Source organism: Agelaius tricolor, unplaced genomic scaffold (genome assembly GCF_023055355.1).
Source record: "Agelaius tricolor isolate 1412-34295 unplaced genomic scaffold, bAgeTri1.0.p SCAF_10, whole genome shotgun sequence".
Classification (NCBI taxonomy): Eukaryota; Metazoa; Chordata; class Aves; order Passeriformes; family Icteridae; genus Agelaius; species Agelaius tricolor.
The window spans coordinates 32,023,475-32,045,619 of NW_027269270.1; the positions used below are offsets into that span (position 1 = coordinate 32,023,475).

General features: G+C 41.0%; 1 protein-coding gene across 1 annotated transcript in view; it reads left to right on the forward strand.

The window, feature by feature from the left end:
- Positions 1 to 968: 968 nt before the first annotated feature.
- The window catches only part of KYNU (kynureninase), a 53,487-nt gene continuing 32,310 nt past the window's right edge, over positions 969 to 22,145 (forward strand). Inside the window, exons 1-6 of the mRNA XM_071435462.1 lie at positions 969 to 1,158; positions 6,394 to 6,514; positions 13,152 to 13,234; positions 18,854 to 18,915; positions 20,269 to 20,340; positions 21,832 to 21,906. Coding sequence (XP_071291563.1) covers positions 990 to 1,158; positions 6,394 to 6,514; positions 13,152 to 13,234; positions 18,854 to 18,915; positions 20,269 to 20,340; positions 21,832 to 21,906 — 582 coding nt within the window. The 5' untranslated portion in view covers positions 969 to 989. The remainder of the gene's footprint in view (positions 1,159 to 6,393; positions 6,515 to 13,151; positions 13,235 to 18,853; positions 18,916 to 20,268; positions 20,341 to 21,831; positions 21,907 to 22,145) is intronic.

Here is a 22,145-nt window from a genome sequence, read left to right on the forward strand (position 1 = left end):
GCACCAAGACTCTTGGAGATGTTAAAAAGGCAGAGAATGTTGTGTGGTGTAACTACACATTTCCCTAAACTGGGGCAGCCACCAAGCACCTCACTGAGCCTCTTGGCTGCCTGCTGCCACAAAACACAGCAGGGAAGTCCTGCCCTAAAGTGCAGAGTATGTGCTGCAAACCTTCTCTGCCAATTGTAAAGCCAAGTGCACAAGTGCTGACTGGAGCACAGTGGTGTCTCTGAGCATTACAGTTACAGGACTGTTTTCATATCAAGACCAACGAGCTTGTAAATTTTGCAGTTAGTTTTGGGCGTTCTCCTAGAATTCGTGGTCTGTCACATTTCTGATTTCACTTGGGCTTCTCTCCTTTCCTGGGAGAAAGAGCTCTAAACCAGCAGGATATTTGGTGTAGCTGAAAGGAAATATTAATTCAAGGCCCTGATTTTGAAAGCTGTGTTTGCCTGACACCTGCATCCTGCCTGCTCTGCCCTTGCACATGAGCACGGCCGTACACAAACACCCCCTCCAATTTTTGAGGCAAAACATGCTGAAAGGGGCTGAACATTGGAAAATGTGGAAACAACTTCAATGTATCTGTGCACCTGCTATTCTTAGGAGCTCAGACTGCAGAAACAATAATGCTGCCTCTGGCTTTGACGTCTCCAGACTGTGAGTGACACTCCAGCATTTGGAGCTGCTGTCAGTCTGGTGGGAACACTTAGAAGAGGCTGATAAAGTTTAAAAAGGGAAGAGCTTTGTATCTGTAGAAGGGAAAGAAAAAAAGCCTTTGGGGGTTACAGCAATATGTTGCCTTGGAAATATTTGATCAGGTTTACTATTCTATTCAGACACTTCACTTTTTAAAAGCTTTAAATCAAGGAAGTTCGGGTCTTGAATGGTGCAGCTTTAGTGGCTGCTTATCAGCCACTCGTGACTATGCAAACTGCAGAAACTAAACTGCCATTTCTGATTTTCAGGTGAAATTAAATGACCTGAAAATGGATCCATCTTCTCCTGTGCTCCCAGAAAGCATTTTGGAACAGACTGCCTTGCAGCTCGGATGCAGCCCCACGGACAAAAAGCTTGCTCTTCACTTAGATGAAAAAGATGAGCTAAAGCATCTTCGGGAATGTTTCTGTGTCCCCAAAGTCAAGGATCTGCCTCCAAGTGAGACTTATAATTGCTGTTGAGGGAGAGGGAGGGGGAAAGGGCCGGGCTTCACATCTTCTGCATGTGTTTATCACAATTCTTTGGAAATCATCGTCACTTATGAGATAATTGAGCAATTGTAGTCATATCTGAGCACAGAATGTCCCTGCTGTTGCTAAATCAATCCATCAGCTTATTCTAGCACCAAAAGCTCTATGTTCTCGTTGCCATCCTGAATCAAATGTGAGGATACAGTACTTATGTGGTGCTTATGCTGTCAGTCAGCAGCTTTGAACAATGTAGTGACTGATTGAAAATTACAGGCAGGAGCTTTTCTGTCTAATGGCTCGAAACAGCAGCCTCGCTCGGGTAGTTCAGAGCAGTTGCTTTCTTGGTGTGATTCAGCTTGGAATTATCTGTCTGGTTACAATTATTTTAGTTAATGAAAGAGGCAGTATATATATTATGTGAACATTTATGTCTTATTGCTGGTGGTGCAGCTATTTTCTCACTGAGGCCAAATGGAAGACTGTGCCTCAGAACAAATAATTGATCTGAGCAAATAATTCATAATGAAGCCTTTTATTTGAAGATATTTTCCACTTTCCTCATGAATTGCCTAAAAATAGACAGCACCTGACTTCAGTGAAGCTATGTGAAATTGCTCTGGACATTTTTCTCCTCCTTTCCTGTTCCACAGGTTGCTTTGAGGAGCCTGTGTCATGTCTGGGCATGGGGAGGGCTTGGTGTGGAAGCAGGAGGGGTGGAAAAGGGGGTTCAGACTGAGAGGGAAGCATTTGCTTGGGGTTGGCACCCCCAGACCATCAAAACTAAAACCCAGCTCCAACTTTTTTTTGATGCCTGCAATAGCCACCATGTTTAGCCAAATTCATGCAGGGAAACCTGGTGGGAGCAGCCACCTATGGAGGCAGCAAGGTCCTGGTCTCTCCTCCTGCTTCCCAAGCCCTGTCTGGCTTTGTTTCTGTCTCAGTTACCTGTGCTGGCTCTGCAGGCCCTGGTCACTGCACACTGGAGAAATGGCAGATTTATTTCCTGAGATGGTGAACACACACAGGCACAGTCACTCTCCTCCTTTCCTGCCTTGGCTAAATGTTCCTATTGATAATGAAAGGAAAAGATATGATAGAACTTCCTTGCCATTTCTTTCCCCAATTAGTGCAGACAGAATTTTCTGCAGGTTTTCTTTTTCTGAAAGGACATTACTGATGGTAAATGAGAAATTACAGGTGCATTCACCAAAGTGTGTCTAGTAAGGGACTATGATAGAAAATGGTGTCAATAGTCTGAATTCCTGGACATCTTTTGAAACAGTCTGTCTTCAGTATCTTCCTGCTGAGCAATGATGAGTGTTGGGAATGCAGTCTGCTCCTGCCCTTGGGACACGGGGATGATAAATCTCAGTTCTCTGTGTTCTGGTGGCATTGGCTTATCTTTCCCCACATTTAAATCCTTGAGTTGTGCTGTTTCTATTATTCAGAGCAGGACTGGACACTTTGTAAATATTTAAACTATGTGCTTCCTCTGTGCCCCTGTAACTTTTCTTTTTCATTTTTTTTTTACCCTGGTCACTTGAGAGTTTCCTAAACCCCCTCTGTTTGCTTGGATATTTGACTATTCTGTACTCAAAGCTCCTTCAGCTGCCACCATGGTGCTGCAAGATGTGCCACTGAAGCTGGAAAGATGCTGGAACACAGTTCCCATGGCAGTGGTGCTGCTGGAATCCAGCCCAAGCTGGAGCAGCTGGATCTTGGACTGCAGAATGTCAAATGTCTCTCCAGGATATCAAAGGTCACTTTTCAGTGTAGTGTTGTAGCAGCTTCACATTAAAGAATCTTCTGAGAAGTAGAAGTAGAGGTTTTGATACCCATGTGACAGTTTTGGTTTCTTCCCTTTCAATGTCCACTATTATTCGATTTTCAATCACTACAATATTTAGACCCAAAGACTGCTGCTGTGGGGTTTTCCCCCTGCAGCAGTCTAATATTTAGTCCCCAGACTGTGGATAAATGTGTTGTAGTGAGGATAAACAATGTACAAAGTAGTACCAGTTGAAAAGCACAGAGAACCCATCATTCTGGTGTTCCTAAATTGAGGGTTTTTTTCCCTCCCCTTTTTTTCCTGTCCTTTTCTGTGCTTCAGCTGTCATCAGGAACAGCTTCCCTGCTGAAGAGCAGCAGGGGTGTAAATATATATATATATTTACATTGTGTGACTATAGCATAGAGACAGATCTGCCATGACATTTATCTGTGCCCAGAAGCGGATGCTAGATAACACGTTCCTGAAGATAAATGTCATTCCAGATATTAGCCATCAAATATTCTTTATATATTTACATAAAGCATTACAATGAGGCTTTAAAATGAAACCTTACGAGAAGCAGATGAGAACATCCATAGGAGACAACGGTGAGATGACGTACAGGAAAATATTTAGGAAGTCATTAGAATAGTTTAATTTAGTTATCAAGTTATAAACTGTCAGGGCTGTTTATTTGCTGTATCCATCAAGGGGAAAGCAGCAGCAGCCTAACTCCCTGCAAATCTGGGAGGCTTTATGGGCAAGCATGAGGGGCAAAGCTCAGGTGAGCAAATGAGGCAAAGATGACACAAGAAGACTTAGGGAAATGTTTGGATCCCGTTGTTCTTCTCCAAGCTGACAACAAAGTCTCTTTAACCTCTCTTTGTGCACCCCAGGAAGGAGGCAGGAATGGCCTGGGCACCAAATCAGCCATCTCATTAAGGCTATGGCTCCTGCTTTGTCACCTGCTAAAGGAGTAGGGTGCCTTTTGGTTTCTTGGGAATAAAAAGATGCCCTGGAGTGAAAGAGCTGAGCTGTATTTCCAGAGGAAATGGTTAAAAGTAGTGGTTAACCATTAAAATCTGGCTTTTTGGAGGGCTGGTGGGGGGGTACAGGCAGGTGTGAAAGTGGAGATCTTTTATCCTTCAGCTAAGGACAGAGCTCAGATAGGTACAAGCAGATTTAGTCCTTCCATTCTGGTTAATGAATCCATTACATTTTTCCCTTTTATTTGGACTGAATATTTCTGACAATAAACTTGCTTTTCCTTTTAGGTTTAAAAGGTATAGAAGTGCATCTTCAATGATGCACCCAATAATGAATGGGTATAATTAATATGCAAAGTAATGTATATGATTAGATTTGACCAGTTTGCTGAAATCTGAGAAGGTGTGTGAATATATAATATATTTAATTAATCTTAACTCAAATGTATTTTTTGATCCAGGCTACTCTAAAAACACATTTCAATATTTCTTTTTTTCTTTGCTTTTATTTCCTCAGTTGTGTTTATTTCCTGTTAGAATATTTCAATATGGATTTCAAATCAACCACAGCTCCTCCAGAAATTAAAAGGGCCTACACCATGAAAAATAAATGTAATCTGGGGAAAGACAAGTGCTAGGAAAAAAGAATATCACAGTGAATGTAGAGTTGTTGGAGCATGAGGAGGTGCCGATCAGGAGAAATTACAAAGATGGTGAAAAAAATGAGCAGCAATGGTCTAAAATTAATATTTTAGTGATGTCAGAGAGGGGGAAGTAAAGAGCTTTTTGTCAAAAGGAAAAAAAGTTCATCCAGGATTAGAGTTGATAACATATCAAGAAAAGAATATCAAAAGGAGCAGGCAGAAATGTATTAAAATAACTTTGTCCAAAAGGCAATGCCCTGTCTCTCCAAGGTGAACAGAGGTGTTTTTATTTAGAAAGGACTGTGGTGCAAGAAAATCTGCCTTGCTGATGATTCCTCACCTGTTTTAGTGCTTGGAGAGCACTGGTGAGATGGAGCTTGAGATTCTTGAGCAAGGATCCTTCTGTCTAACCCCAGGGGGACAGTGTTATTGTGTTTCTTGGTAGGAAAAGAACTTTTAATAGAATCAATTTGGGGGCATGGATGATATTTATGCCTCTCTGTTTTCATTCATATTACAATGGAGATGAAAAACAGACAGAGTATCTGCAAAACAGATTAGGCTGAGATTGCTCTCTGACTTATGCTTTATAAAAGCCTCTAAAACTTTAATTAAGAAATTACCCAAGTTGTCTATACTCTTGAAAAATGTGTTTCTGGGGAAGTTCAATAAAATTGGTAATTGTTAGTGCAAAAGGTAGTAAGAAACCTTTTCCAGGCTGTTTTTCTACAGGCCTTACAAAATTTTCACAGACTGCATTGCAATCTTATGGTTCATTTTTAGCATGCATCTTAACATGCTCATTCATTTGGTCCTTATTCTGAGGGATATCAATTGTATTTATCTAAATTATATGTGATATTAGCTTTCAGGAGTATTTTAAGTATAGGTATAGACAAATGCAAATTGCCACTTCTAGAAGGTCACCATCACTTGTCCCTCCAAGAATCTCTAACATGAGAAATAACAGAAGAAGGCTGTGTTAGGATTGATAGATGATGACATAGGGTAATTAGATTGCTCAGAACCTCACTAGAGCTATTATTTATAAATTTCTACTGCCTTGCTTTTCTCCTAATCATTGAAAGGATTTGTCAACATAGATTTCCTCCTTCTCCTCAGATGATGACATGAAGTGCAGCCACAGTATTTGCTGACAAGACAAAAACTTTTAGGACCGCTTTAAAATATTCTCCTCAACAATTACATGTTTTCTAAATAGAGATTTAATTGTGCAGGGACAATTTACATGAAAGACACAGATTTACCTAGTCCTAACTTTTGTTAAATGCATGGTTCCAGTAGCTTCATCACTCAGAGTAGGCATACCCTGGTGGTGGAAGAAAAGTGGATAGCCTGATTGGGAAAATACTCCCTGTTGTGAGTACACACAAATTTTATCAGATCTGTTGGTTACAGATCTGATAAAATTGGTGCCAGTGTCTGCTTCTCACAGAGCCCCTGAGAGCTGGGGATTTAGTGGTGCCTGAACTCTCATCAGCTCCAAAAATTGTAGGAGGAAGAGGTGAATAGTCGCAAAACTAAGCAGAACTCCTCCTTGGATGCTCTTCAGGGTTACTTGAGTGATGTTCTGGGAGAGAGGTCAGGATGTGATACCTCTGTTTCCATATGGGGACCAGGATGTCCAGGGGATGGGGATGGACAGAGCTCTGGGGTGGCACCTGTGTTTTGGGGTGTGTGCACACCTGCTGGCCCTCCTGTGCTGCGTCCCACATGTGCTGTGGTGACCCTCCAGTGCTCAGTCCCACGTGCATTTTTGTTTCTCTGGTTTCCCTCCACAGCTGACCTGACCCTGGTGAATGGAGAGGAGAGCTGTGTGTACTTTGCTGGGAATTCTCTTGGGCTCCAGCCAAGAAAAGTTAAAACTTACTTGGATGAAGAACTGGACAAGTGGGCTCGGACGTGAGTACCCTGTGGGGTGTGCCAGATGCTGACCTGTGCTTCAGAGGAGCTCTTTATTTTGGGGTCTTCCTTGGAACTGCTTGAGCAGCAGCAGAGTGCATTAAAAGTGCTCCAGCCCAGGAGTAAAACATGTTCAGTGTTTTCCTAGTGCTGTTTGTATCTCTTTTAAAGGCAAGAGCAGTAAAACAGGCAAATAGACCCTTTCAGCTGTGATAGCCCCTGCTGTGTGTGTGGCTCTGCTTGGCTCACCTGGAGAACCTGTGCAGTTTAACCCGCCCCACCCTGCAGTGTCTATAAAGTGTCCCTACAAAGCACACGAACCTATTTGGTTGCTGCTGCTTGCTGGTGAATGTGGTGGGGTTCCAGGCCCTGTGATTTTCTAATTAATGTTTTCAGCTGCATGATTCACCCTGCAGGCCTTGCAACAAGCAGTTCCCGTTGAAACAGCACCGAATGCAGGTGATGCTGCTGCCATGCTGGCAGGTTTTTGGCTCCTCTTAAACCAGGTCTCTGCCTGACAAGTTCATTTTATTTAGAAAGAAACATTCCTGTCTTCTCAGTAAGGAGCTGAGTGTGAATTACAACAAGCTTTGCTAAATCAACCTGATGTAAAAGAGACAGGATAAAACACGGACACTGCAGGAAAGGGACACTGTCATCATAACAAATGGGGAACCTTTTAATATGCATGAGGGAAAGAAAAAGCTTTTTTTACTCTTTATTTAGGTTTTTTTAATATTATGTTCTGTTCCATTAAGAGTCTGTGCTTTGAGATCTCCTGCACCTGCCTGAGCAGCTGGAGCAGGGATGAGTAAGGAAAATGATGAGTAAAAAACAGAGAACTGAAGGTGGGAAAGGAAAATACCATCCAGATGAGTGAGTGAGCTGGGTGAGAGATGAACTCTTTTATAGGGTGCGGGATATGAGTGGAACAGATGTGATTTCATGGTGAGAGAGCAGAGGAAATATGGAGAGGCAGAAGAGGAAAAATGAATTCTGCTAAGTGGGCAGCCTTGTTTCAGCAGAAACAGTCGAGATGGAGGCTTCTCAATGCAAATGTGAGAAATCTGTAGCTGCTCTTCCACTTGTAAATGTATGAATGCTGGGAGCTCATCAATATGGTTTATTGATTGCTATTTTTCACCTGTATTCTCATAGGTGCGAAGGCTGAGAATGAGTGGGAATGAGTGGGACTTTGGGAAGAGCTCGTTCCTTCTGGTTATTCAGGCAGCACAGCAATGCAGTTTCTCCAGTCATTTGAAAAAATTGCAACCCTGTCCATTTCTGTGCTGTTATCCCACTTTGTCAGGGAAACAGCTGAGCTCCTTCAAAAGGCAGAAGTCAGATAACATTCTTAGAGTGATGCACTGGGACTGCAAACGTTATTTCAGCTCCTCCACTGTATCTTCACTGCCTCACTTCTATTCTTGTGTTTGTCTTTGCTGCAGTGAAAGATGAGTTTTTCCTCAGTGACTGTAAAAACCTGGAAGAAAAAAGGTAGGCAGTGTGCTCCTTCAGATCAAAAGTGCCTTCAGGAACTGTATCTAGGGGGGGAAAATGGCTGAACATTGATTTCAAGCCACTTCAAGAGAAGGGGCACAACCAGGAAGGTTGTTTGCCAAAAACACAGCTTGGCCTCAAAAACCTTACCCAGAATAAATCAGAAAGTTTAAAAACAAATTAAAACCAAAACAAAACCACAGTACCAACTAAGCAAAACTCCTCAAATTAAGATCAACAAAGAAACAGGATAAAATCCTGAACCTAAAGCAACTGAGACAGCCAAGGTAGGATCAAGCTGGTTTTGAGGAGAGCAGCGTATGCTTAGAGAAGGTGGTGAATGGAATGCAAAGGAATAGGTGGCTGAAGGTACAGAAATGAGTACTTTTGTTCCAGTCACCAAGGACAGCTTAGCAAAACCCATTCTAAGGTGGTAGCTGTTCCCAGCTGAAGGCTGTTCAATGGCTGTTGTGTCAGCAGTGTGGGATGTAGTGGCTCTGGCTTAGATAAATAAGTAGCAAGAATCTAGGAAATGGCATGCAAATTAGGAACATCCATCAAGTCAGCAATGGTATAGATTTTGGCTTTCTTATAAATTGGTTTACTGCATTTTCTGTTTGTTTTGTCTTGGGACCCCTCTCAAAGAGCTGTGAGTCTATTTAAATGGCTTTCACTGCTCGTGGTTAAGGGCAAGAGTGAAAAGGAAGATTACCCAGTGCTGGTCAAGGACAGGGGAGCTGTAGCTTCATCTCCAAGTAGTGATGGTAACTCATCAGGCAAACAGCTGGGAGAGAAAAACATGGAAATGCCTCTCTCTTGTTGTGTTTCCTCTCAGTGCTTAGTTCCTTTCCCTCACCTCCACTTTAACTGGTGGGTTCCAGCTCTCATCCTACATCTGCCTCCCACACACCTTCTCTGCATTTGTATTCTTCCTCTCCATATCCCTTCCCACTGTTTCTTATGCTAATGTAGCAAAATTACAAATCCAAGCCACGGGCATTCTTAGTATGGATTTAAAAGCAGCCTCTGAGGCTTCATGTTTCAGTTATGATTTCAGCTAAATCCAAGATTTATTGAATAAGGGGTAAAAAGGGATGAAGAGTTGTTCCCTCATGTTTAGCCTAGAGTAGCCAATAACCCAATGTTTTAAAAGTCCAAACTTCAAGGGACTTTTTTTGGTTGGAGGAAGGCCAAGAGATGCTTTGCAGTGCCTTGTTTTCCCCTCTGCCCTGCCAGAACCAGTTAAGTAATTAAAATATTTTATAGAATCATTACTGTGTGTGAGCATACTCACTGCAGCAGGCAATGTCTCTCGTCTGAATAACTCATTAAAGTGGAACAATTAAAACAGAAGGGAGCCTGCTGTAGCCAGTTGTGCTCCTGTGAAGGGCTGGCAGGGTGACTGGGGAGTGGGGAACCTGCTGCACGCAAGTCCTGAGGACTGGAGCTGTAGAGCAAAATTAAGACTGAAAGGGGAAATGATTGTTCTCTGTGGATGTATCAGTGTAGGGGAGGGAAGGAACCACAATATGAAAAGCATGTTGGCATAGTAAATATAAACAAGGAATAAGTAAATTGAAATAAAACATGTATAGAGAAATAAAAGGTATCTATACTTCTAAGCACTGAAGTGGTCTGGCAAGAGGCTGACATGGACATGGGATATTAACAACCTCCCAGTTTGAGGAAGGCTCTATAACATAACACTTAGAGTAGCAAAGACAATTTTCAGCAAGTCAGAAGGTATCTTTGGGTCTGTGTGCTGAACTAATTCTGCAAGATGTGAGAAGGCTGCAAACAGGAGCTTGGCCAAGCCCTGTTGGACATCCCCACCTCTCCTGCCATTCTCAGGACTCTGCTTTCACCAGGTTGTGTGGTAGAGCTGCAAATTCATCTTTTAATGCCCTGGAATTTTTAGTTTTTTCTTTAATCTGCTGGTCCATACAGTTCTTTTTCTTTTGATATGTCTTCCCCTTTTTTGGCTGTTTCTTTGCTTGAAACCTTGGTCCAACTTAAGAGTCTGTACTGGCTCATTAAATACCTTGCATCATTTTTGGCAAAGGAGCAAGAAGGAAATTTGCACTTGACTAAGATTTGGATGAGCGCAGAAAATTCCTGAAGATGGCAATTAATTTAAATTCCTTTTCTCACCGCCTTTGAAACCCTGGGATCATCTCAAAAAATGTGTTTCTAGCTCCCCTAGCAAGCTTTAAATCAACCAGACCTCAGCGAATAAAACGTGGAATTGTGATTTCCTGCCAAACTGAAAATAAAATGGTAACCAACTAAAAATTAATTTGCACAATGAGAAACCCTCATAGAAGTTGAAGAAATATCTGTTTGTCTGATGCTCTGCGATTTGATGGGTGAAGTTTTGTATTCATTAATTTGGATACCTCAATTTAAATCTCTTTTGCTACCTAGGGTGCAGTGGAGGAAAAGGCTCTCCATGTATGAGGGGAATGCCAGGAGCACTGCACTTGTGTCCTTAAAGATTATTACCCCCAGTGCCTACCAGAGCTGAGAGAGGGGTGGCATAATATACAGAGATATAAATTCTCTGAGGCACAGCATAGAATTTTACAACCTAAATGTAATAGGATGTATTGTGCCATCAGCAAAGTCTACAGAGTTTCATGTGATTAAAATAAAAAAAAGGGTCCAAGAATATGCTTTTAACTACCATTTTAGAGGCAATAATTTTTGTCTCTTGGCATTTATATTTGCCATCAAGAGGGAGGCAAGCTGTAAGCTGGGCCATAATAATAATAATAAGAATAATAATAAATGCTGCCTCTCCCTTCTTTCAATATGGTTAAATGTCCATGTTTTCTTCTCAAAATAAAACATTCTCATGACCAAAATCTCACAACTGTTTTCATGATAACTTGGAAATTTATTCTGAGATTTTGATAGTCCTGTGTGCTGATAGAGAGAACTTTCATTAGTAAATTCCCATTAGGATGACACTAATGGCTATAAAATCAGGGAAAGCTAATGAAAGAGAATCCCATAGGTAGTTAGGACTTATTTTTCCCATCTTATTATATTTGCTATCCTCTTTCAGAAATACAGATTCCCTCAGGCTGGGAGCTACTGAAAATCTTTGGGGGTTTTATTTTAACAGTCTTTATAATCCTAAAGTCCCTCGATCACTCTATTACAGTTAAGAATAAGACAGGAAATTACCAATAAATGTCTTGCTGTTTGTGAAACATATACCCCCTGTCTTCAGGGAATGCAGCTGCATTGTGGGCTGATAGAAGGGAGGAAATTTCAGCACCATTCCTGCCCCTCACAGCATTTTCTCCCCTCCCTACCCACTGCCTTTATTCCTCATCTATGAAATGCTCTTGTAAATGAGGGTTATTTCACACTGCCTGCTCTCTGCTCTCGAGGACTCATCAGAGAGCAATTGTAAAATGGAGGAAAGCAGTCAGCTGCTGTACCAGGACCTCATCCAAACTGAGGAGCAGGGTCCTCCTTGTCGATGTGGGATTGGACTTGTCGAGCGTGGGACGCTGTTTTATCTGTAAGAGATGTTCAGCTGTACCTTTGCACTCCTTCAGCTGTTACTCTAATCTAGCCCAAGATTAAATGGGGTTTTGTAAGGATGAGAAGCTCAACATGGTTAATACAACTGAGTTTTTTAAAAGCAACAGCTCCCCTATTTTTTTAGGATTGTAGTTCTTTTTTGGAGGTACATCTATGAGGTGTGAATTAGACCCAAGTCAGTCAAAAAGGGTTTGACTGTAAACGCCCAGGTAATTTTTGCAAGAGACTGATATTCTACCTGAGAAGGAAAAGTATGAGGTGGATAGGGAAAACCAATCTTTTAAATAGCCTTGAGGATGGGGTAGTGGCTCATGCATCGTCCTGTCTCAGGTCTTAATCTGCCAGCTGTCCTCCTGTGATTTTGAGTGAACGTTGTGGGACAGTTCTTCTTTAAAAGGTTTACTACTTTCTTTTTTTCCCTTTTTTCTTACATCAAAGCTTTTAGGGCTTCTTCTGCTCTCTACCCAGCTTCCTACTGGCTTTGTCCTTATTTTGAAACAGCTTTATACTCAGCCTCATGCAGCCTGGTGTTTCCAACTCCACAAGTACCCCATGGTGCTCAGCAAATATGAAAATCATCCAGTGTGAGATGGGAGCCCAGAGCAATGTTTCCCTGGATTAGCACCATTATTACTTTTCTCAATCTGCCTCCATTTGCATTTAAATCTGTACTCTACACCCTGCATGTTTAAGAAAATAGGCAACTTTTTATTTATATATGCATGGCAGATATATAAGAAAACTTAAAAGTTTTCTTCTCTGTCATAACTGAAGGAAAATTTAGTTCAGAGCACTTAATACAGAACTGAATTTATACATCTGTCACCTCAGAGTAGCAGAACACTTGAGTTTAAGGTGACCATATGATCCCTGCAGACAGGATCAGTTTGCAACACAAAGTTTTAAAATAGCTTTTGTCAACCCAAAAAGCTTTATGCCCACTGAGCTCTAGGACAACTTTTCAGGGAGAAGAGAACCAATAAGAATTAGCAAGCAGCTCTGTTGATGCAGGGAAGCACCTGCCCCTGCATGAAGCACCCTCTGGTTTGTGCAGAGGAGTGAGCTCAGACAGGAGATGCAGGAGGATGGAAATTGTTTCTGACAAGAAAGATTCCTGCCTGGGAGAAAGGCAGTATTTAAGTCCATCATCCTTTGCACCATCTAATGGCCAGCCAGGAATGCAGGTTGTGGAAGTCTGTGGGGTGAGCTCTGCTGTCTGTGCAGTGATGTCAGCCTGGCTTAGCAGGTGCCATCTCACACTGGGATGCCTTGTCCCAGCTTTCCTGTCCCCAGAGTCTTCCAGAGCCCATACAGCCAGGGGGCATGTGAAAAAGATATCATCTTTACTGATGAATTTCTAGAGGAATTTGTGAGCCAAAATAAATAGTTTTCAAGCAACTGAAATCCTGTCATAAACCAATAAACTGCCTTTGCTCTGAGGTTTAACGGGGTGAGAAAAGAGTTGTGCTCAGCTTAGGCAAGTCTCATCCTCCAAATGTGGAGTGTCCAAATCTGAAGTGATTCTTAGGACTGATCCAAATAGAACACCACACCTTTTCATCATTTTTCCATTCCTTTTCAGAGGTGTCCATGGCCATTTCAATGGCCAGCGCCCGTGGGCCTTGGCAGACGAGTGCCTCCTGGACCTGATGGCTGAGCTGGTTGGTAGGTGTGATGTGCAGGGCAAAACCTTTCTCCAGAAATAAAAACAAATCTAGTTTCTTTAAGACTCAAAGACCTGAAACTTTGTAGGCAGAATTTAGTTCCTTTTATTCTTATGCTTGAAAGCAGGTTTTCTTGTGCATGGGCTAACGTTTTATTTTAAGGCTGTGAGTGTTTTAGGGAATGAATGTGTGTGATGTGTATATAACAGAACTAGTTGCAGCAGAGGGTTTCTTGGAGCATCATAAACCACTTGGACTAACACATGAAGCCCTTTTAAAGGGCACTTGGTATTGCAGAGTCTCAGTCACTCTTCCAGAAGTAAAATTATGAACTTTCCCCTTTGATAAATTATTTCTATCTAGACATTTTCTGGTTTTCCTCTTTTCCCTGCCACTAAATCCGGACTCATCTTTGAGACCTGCTTATGGCAGTGGAGCAGATAATTGGGGCAGGACCTGCTATTGATGAGTTCCCATGACCCTGCTGTCCCCTTGAGGAGCCTGCAGTGCTGCAGGACTTGGGCAGGAAGTGCTTCTGGTTATTCCAGAGACTGAGGAGCCCTGGAGACTCCTCCTGGTGAATTTGCCATGAAAGCAGTCAGCTGAGTAGGAATGCAAATCTCCTCTATCACTTCTTACTCTGTGTAGCTGCTGAAATAATCTTTCACTGGGATTTCCTTCAGAGTTCTCTATGAAGGGGGAAGAGAAACTATCTTGGCCTTGGTCTTTGTCCCCCCAACCCTCCCAGCTGTTGTCAAGGCTAGGTTAGTAGATTTTGGGGAGACCTGGCCCATATTTCAATGTAGGTGTCAAAGGCAACTCTCAATAGTGACTATCAGAACTGAATTATCAGGCCTTCATTTGTGCCATCACTAAGGGAAAATATTGCCCTTATGTTGACCTGCTGCATTCTAGATATTGTAATTTATCGTAATTTCTCCTCCAACTGCAGACAAGTGTTCAATGAGAAAATTATGGGCTTTCTCCTTCAAGAAAAGCAAATAGGACTGGAACAATTGGGAGCAGACACATTAAAGAATGTTTCATGACAAGTTTATTTATAAACTTATAAATAAAATCCCTCTCTGAATTCTTTATGAAGTTTCCAAATAGCTAAAATAGTGGGTGTTATTATTGGAGCAGAACAAATGCAATAAATTATTGTTGTAGTTGGCCTATCCATGATGTAAACTCTGAGATAACATAAATATGAGTGTGGTTACACTGGGCATCATTGAGCTATGTAGAGAAATCCTATCTGCAGAATGAAATAAAAATCTAAAAATGTAGATTGGGGGTTCTGATTTTTGTAAGTTGCTATTATTGTACCTGGTGCTGCTCAGGAGGTTAAGAAGTTACTTCTCTTGCTTTCATTACATTCAAGGACAAGCTCAGCACTCTCATCTGTTAAGCATCATAGGACACAAAAATGTGGAAATATGAAGGGAGTGGAGGGTGCTGAAATGCTGAACGCAGCTGATTTAGGGGTTTCTCCAGAATGACCCATCTCCCTTGGCCAGTGGATATTCTTGTTCTGTCAGGGTACAACAAGGAAGATGTGGAAAGGTGCCTTGGAATTTTCAACTGGAAACCTTGAATTTATCTTAGCAGGCAGACAAGAATTTCTCTTATATCATATTCCCAGGCACCCCAATTAGTAATCAAGGTATGACCACTGATGTTCTTCACATAACCAGGAGAGAGAGAGAGCCAAGATTCCCCAAAGGAGAGCTGGAAGCTTCTGAGTTACCATCTTTCTCTGATCTTTCTCTGCATCACCTCTGTGGCTGTTTGCCTGTGCTTTGTTTGCAGAATGTGGAGCCCTGAGGCAGGCTGAGCCCCGACCTGCTGCCACTGTCCCTGCCAGGGTCCCTCTGGCCTCAGCTGTGGGTTAAGAGTCACTGCAGAAAGCAGAGAACGAGGCTGGGACCCTTTTACCCTCATCCATCTGTCTTGTAGAGGCTGCCAACTTAGTCCCTATTTTAATACTAATTTAACTGCAAGATGCACTGCAGGTGTAAGGAGATGGAAATGAGAGCTTTGCTTAAATTTCATCTAATTGCTCATCCATCTCCTTACTTTCCTTTTATTTACCAAGCTCCATGTGACACCAGTGCTTTTACATCACCATGTCTTAACCACAGTGAACTTATTATGATTTTCTTCATGGTAAACAAATATTCTAAAATTTTCAATTAAAAATTACAACTGAAGTCACCCTAACACTAACCTAATACTTTGTTTTTAAAATTATTTCTTTATTGGGAAGGGCTTCCTGTTATTTTTCTCAAAGATAAAAAACATGGTTTAGATTCTGTTCTCCAGAATGTTTGGGGCTTTTTGATTAAATTGTAAAATGTGCTCTAGGCTCACAACTGGCCCTCAAATTTGTGTGCAGGGTTTGTTTAGAAAATATCCTCATGGCTCTTTTTCAGGACACAGGTGAGTGATTCTTAGAAAGCAGATGAATTAATACTTCCCAAATAATGGATGTTTCATAGTAAATTCCAATTTTTAAAATTGTAGGCTATGGTGAAGAGGCTAAAAGGATAAATGGAGGGGGAAAAAAACTATGTTAAAATGTTCTTTTCAATGTAGCATTTCACAGATTCATGAAGTGATTTAGGTTGGAAGGGATCTTAAAGTTCCAGCCCTCACAATTTATGCTTAAATACTGTTTTCCAATAAAGAATAATATTGATTATGTACGAGTACGTAGCTGAATGAATTCTGAATTTACTTTCTTATTGACTTTAATGTAAGAACAAGAACAGAATTTTACTGTGTTTTTTATTCAGTATTGAATGCGCTTTGGAGGGGGAGGAAGAATTGTCATTTCTCACCCTAAGCCATGGTAGCAACTAAAACTTATTCAGGAATGGACCAAGGACTGTAAAACACCTTTTGTCTGCTTAATGGTTTACAGTGCACGAGCACCTTGCTTATTAAAGGCAGTCACATTTTCTTGTTCAATGAAAGTTACAGTAGTAAATACGTTGTGAAATGAAGAGTCAAGGTCAGTGCAGGCCAAACCTTTTTTCCTGTGCTCACACCAAGTGGCTGAAGGCAGTGAAGGCAATCTCTGCCTCTCCTACCAGACTTTATTAAAACATTACAACCTTGGCAGGATCACCTTCTGATGGAACAAGATTAACTGTGTGGCTGCTGCTCTACGATGGGCACGGGCAGGTCTCTGTTGAGGGAAGACTGAACGCTGAGCAGATTTGGAGTGACTTTGAGTGATAAGGATTATTTGAAATAACCAAACTGTTTTCGAAATTGGGGCTCTTAGCCTTTTTCCAATCATTTTACAAAGTGCTTTTTACTTACTCCAGCGAGGATCAGACTTCCCTGGCAGTCAGAGAGGAGAAGGATGGCAGTGTCTGCCTAACGCAATCATAATTGTCTCTGAAGTTGTACTTTGCAAACGCTGCTTCCTTTTATTAAAGAGGAGATTTATCATGCAGAACATACAGGTTTTAGCCTGTCCTGGAGATATGGTATAAAGTTAGGAAATAAGGAAGGCAAACATAATTTTGTCTCCCGTGTGCCGGGTCTTTGAATATTGTAATAGGTTAATTGGATCATGGAAAGGTTGTTTTCTGAAATGCAGTGCGGGTTATAAAGGATAACCGTTTTCCAATGACATGGATGAGGTTTTTTTTGTGGGCATGAAATTCAATAATGGAAGGCTTTTAATAAATATATAATTTACCGAAGACCAAGACTTACATGACAAATGTAGTGTCATATTTAATTTGGGATGCTAACATGCAGCTAAAAGTGATCTACAGATTAACCATTTGTTTCATACAGAATCAGTACAGCAGGCAGGGGTTTGCTCGTGCAGAATTTGCTGTGAAAGCCACAGATTTCACAGAAGGAGCAGAGGGACAAATAAGAACAATGCCATTTCTTGATCCTGTCCCTTTTTTCAGCCTCAAGAGTTCCATAGAAATATTAAGACTGCAAATAATACTGTTTTGAGCTGCAATCACTCTCTCTAGCTGTCTCCTGGATCTGCAATAGAACAACCCCAAGGTGACCTCTTCCAGCAGCAAGGAGCCTTAGGATGCAATGCTATCAGAGGGAAGAAAAGAAAGCAAAGAAGAGGAGTTTAAGTGAAGAAAAAAGCTTATTTTTCCCTATGAAGAAAGTCCTTTATATATTTCTTCCCACAAATTTGATGATGTTCCTGGTGTCTGAAGGAAGAGGGAGCTTATTCATTTTTGTGTGGCTCATCCCCTGGACTGATCATTCCCAGTCACTGACACCTGTTTTCCAAATCCTTCTGTCCAAAACCTGGAGATTTCAGCAACAAGTGCAAATGTCCTTGAATGCCTCAGTGAGAATGGTGCTTGGCTTTTCCTGGGCTGGCAGAAGCTGAGGCCTGCTTGGGAGGAATGTGTGAATTAATGATAATTATAGATTTCCATTGTTCTTTGGCTATATTTACCTACATTGGGTTGAACCCATGGTTATATCTTCTTTTCTACACTGACATAGCAATCACTCTGTGAATTTAAACTGTTCAGGATATGGTGGCAGTGTAAGGCAGGGACAGGAGAAATTCAGGGTTCAGCTTTCCTTTTCTTGTGGCTCCCCTTACCCTTTTATATCCCCAAATCAGCTTTTCTTTCCTCTTTATTGATTCCAAAAGTGGCTGTTGCCCTCCCTGCCTCCTTACATTTCTCTTCATCCCTCCCTCTCTGCAACCTCTCTCCACATTTGGTGATTCTGTGGCTGAGTGAGGATCAGGACAAGGTGCATGAACACATCTCCCATCTGAAGAAGACTCCGAAAATATTGATTTGGCTCAAGAATGAATTTCTCTTTTTCAAGAACAGACACCAAGCATACCAGAAGGAAACAGGAATTGATTTTCTCTATACCTTGGTTCTGCCCAACACACAATTCCCCATCCTACCTAAAGCCTTTCACCAGGGCTTGACAAATGCTGGAGAGTTTGTTACTAAATACTTGCTAACAACCATTAGTTGTTACTAATTAGCTCTGCCTGTGATTAGCTGTAGTCCAAAGGCATCTGTTATTATCCTCCTTGGAGCAATGTGGGTATGGCTTCTTGTGAAGCTTATACATTAATAATGGTCTCTTATATCCAATAGGTCAATTTTGCTTATTTCATTTTTTAATTAGGGATGAGATTTATCTAGACATTACAGTAACCACTTACAACAGTTGATTATCTCAATATGTTTTCTCACTTGTGTTACATATGAACTTCTGACAAAAATAAGTCTTCAAGTCTTGCTTTACATACAGTCTTTGTGACCTCACTTGTCTGAGGTATTCAGGATAATAAATCCACTGGTGGTTTGCTGGGAAATGGAAAGATTTAGCTGGGGTTTTTTTTTGTTTTCTGTGTCTGACTTGAAAAAAATAAATATTTTCCTGCCAGTGCAGCATAGAGAGTCAGATAAGAAATCTTTTTATTTCACTCTGATGACACCTCAAACATTTGTTTCCTTTCCAGGCTTTGGAGAGACATTGACTGAATTCATGCTTTTGCTTTCTCTCTACTGTTCTTGGCTCTCTGTTCTATTTCTCTGAAATTTTAAAGAAAAACTCCAACCATTTTTTTATCTTTTTAATTTTTCAGGGGCCAAAAGACAAGAAATAGCCTTAATGAATGGGCTGACTGTTAACTTGCACCTTCAGATGGTATGTCTTTATGATGAATATTTGATCTTGTGTTGACAAGCATTTTTCTCCTTTCTTTGTGTGTGTATAAGCAAAGTGTTTTCTGAGGACCTCACAGAGACAGCACTGGGTGACAGATTAAGTTTTTAAGCCTTGGGAGTTGTATCTTGAATAATGTATGTGCAAGACCAGGCCTGACTCAATACTAAGCAGGAAAGCTGGACAAAGAAATATTTTCAAGGACTCTGGAGGGGAAGTTTCAGCTTTTCTCATGTGTGTTGTATGTCAGTTTCCAGAGGAAATCTTATTATTTAAGAAACATTTACAAGTAGCTTCTCAAATTTCAATTCCACGGCCAATTTCAAAGTTAAGGGAACAGGAGCTCAACAAGCTTGTGAGCAAGACAAAGCTGTAATATCAGTCAAGCTTAAAATGCAGCTGCATACAAGAGATGACACTTAGAATTATGCTATTTTATATGTGCCTAAAATGTGCATTTTTGACTTGCATGGCATAATGACCATAAGTGTGTTCTTATTTATGCTCAGGTGTCCTTGTGTCTGCATAGAGCCTGTCTCTGGTTCTCCAGTATTTCCAAAGATTTGGTTCCACTGAGTGTAAATGTGAAACTCCCCTTTGTGGGGTTCTCACAACAAGGTTTATCACTTGGATCTAGACCTTTTTAAATTTATCTGCTCCTCTGCACCTTTTAAAATTAATGAACGTGGAGCAGGGTAGGTTCAGTACAGTCAATTCAGGTGGCTACTCTGCCCTGAATTAAATGTGAATTTCTGGACTACACAGACCATGCAGAGGGTTGTGTAACCCAAGCTAGATTGAGCAGGAGGGCTTGTAAGTCTTCATTGTCCTCCTGGCACAGTGGCCAGCCCAGCTTGCCAGGACCTGAGAAGAAAATATCACCCACCTGCAGGTGCTGAGATCAGGTCTTTGGTCAACCTTGTTTTGGAGTAAGGGATGATTCCATAACTAAAGTTTAAGGGCAGAGATGTAAATCTAATTCTTTTTCACTGCCTGCTACTCTCCAGCTGCTGCTTTTGATTGCTGGATGGAGCTGGGTGAAATCCCAGCTTGCCTGGCTGCAGTCAAAGCTTTGCCATTGATTCCTGTAAGTGCAAGTTTTCACTGCTGGGTTTTGGTGGCTTTGTTATGGATATGTGAAATTCAGTATTATAACACTTTCCTGCTTTGATAAATGTTATATGGACAAAAAAATATTTGTAATTTCTTGGGGATTCTCTGTAGGTCTGCATGACAGTAAAGCAGTCTTTATTAAGTTATATGCTGGGAGCATCTTTCCCGTCTCTGCTTAGATAAATTTCAATATTTCTTTCTTTTTTTTTCCCCCCTTAACAGCTATCTTTCTTTAAGCCTACTCCAAGACGCTATAAAATTCTTCTAGAAGCAAGAGCTTTTCCATCTGACCATGTAAGAAATTAATATTTCACCATATTTGTATTATTAATCATATTTTTCCAAAGAATATCGGTAGTACGATTTGAATATTTATTAGCTCATCTTGTCCAAGTAAGATTACAATAAAAAAATCTGTCAGAAACTTTTCAGCTCAGCATACTTTACAGATCATAGCTTTATTCCTTTTGTTCAAATAAGAAGTGTTTCATGAGGAAAAGAATGAATGGGTGCATTGATTTATTAGTCTTTTTAAAGACATCGAGCAAACTACTGGCCTAAATCAACTAAAGTTGTAAATGTTTTATTAATTCTTGTTGCTGTTTTACTTTATGAAACCAAATCAATACAAACTCACAACATTAACACTTATATATCCCCAGACAGAGATGGAAATGTTTGTTCTTAGCACTTTAGATTACTAGTTCAAACATAATTTGTCTGCTGTAAAATAAGAGACAATAGCCTGTGCATCAGAGCTTTGAGCAAATTAATCTTTGGGTTTGTGGGGCACTGCTACTTTATCATCAGCACCGTAAACTTCTGGAAATTTATAACAAATTTGATCTCTGAGGTGCAATAAAAGTGACTGGAGCTACTAACAGGTTTATTTGTAATGAAGATGCTGGCACAGATGTATACACCTCAAATTGCTTTTATTCTAAGTAATGTTCAGATTAATCCCACATTTGTTCCACATGCACTTGTACATTCACACTCCATCCTCTTAAATTTCTATGGCACTTCAGTAATAATTTCTGCAACTATCATTGCTTTAGTTCTTGTCGTGAAATTTTAAATCTCTTTTATATTGTTATTTGATGATTGTTATTTGATCTCCAGGACCATTATTTATCAATAAAATCGGCAGACAGAATTTTTTAAATAGCTTGAGAGTTTAAAGCTCTTATTTCCCTCCAGCTGAGCAGCAAATAGAAGAGGTGAGAATGTCACAGGGCAGGATGTCTGTGCTGGCCAAACCTCGTTTGTGTTGGCAGCAGGGCATGTGGGTACCCAGGGCTCCTGGAGAAGGGATGCTCAGTCCTCCTTGGCTGTAATCCCTGCAGGCTTGGCTTTCTGGTCCCTGGTGAAGTGCATCCATCACACCACAGCACCATGGAATGGTTTAGGTTGGAAAGGTCTTCAAGTTCATGTTCCCACCCCCCTGCCATGGGCAGGGATGCCACCCACTGGATGGGTTGCTCAGGGCCCTATCTCCACTCTCATTCTGCTCCATGGATTTATCCTGTGGGATTCAGGCTTTGACTTTGTCCTTGCAAAGGAATTAAATTAATTCTCACAAGAATTAAATTCAGATCTTTTTTTAATCCAAAGGAAATCTGCGAATTTCTCAGTGGAGTTGGATTATACTTTCAAGCATTACTTTTACTGAAAGGCAAGGCATCTGAACATCTTTCTCAAGTTCTGATGTGTTTGTCCTTTTTTTCCTTGTAGTTGTTTTTCATGTATTTGAGTTAATGCTGTCTGCATGGAATTCTCTTCCAGTATGCTGTGGAGTCCCAGCTCCGACTGCATGGGCTGGATGTGGAGAGGAGCATGGTCCTGCTGCAGCCAAGGCAGGTTGGTGAGGAGCCTGTCACTTCTGCTTGCTGCCAAGGGCAGAAACACCTTTCATGTGAATATTCTCAAATATTCTAGTGTAGAAGTTGCAATCTGTGCATTAAAATGTAGATAAACTTTATGAATCATAAACAGATGTCTTTCCGTGCATATTTTTGACATTAGACCCCATTTATAATTGCTGCTTCAATAGTTAACTTTCCCAGAAGAACAACAAAAGCAACACAAAAGCCATTCTC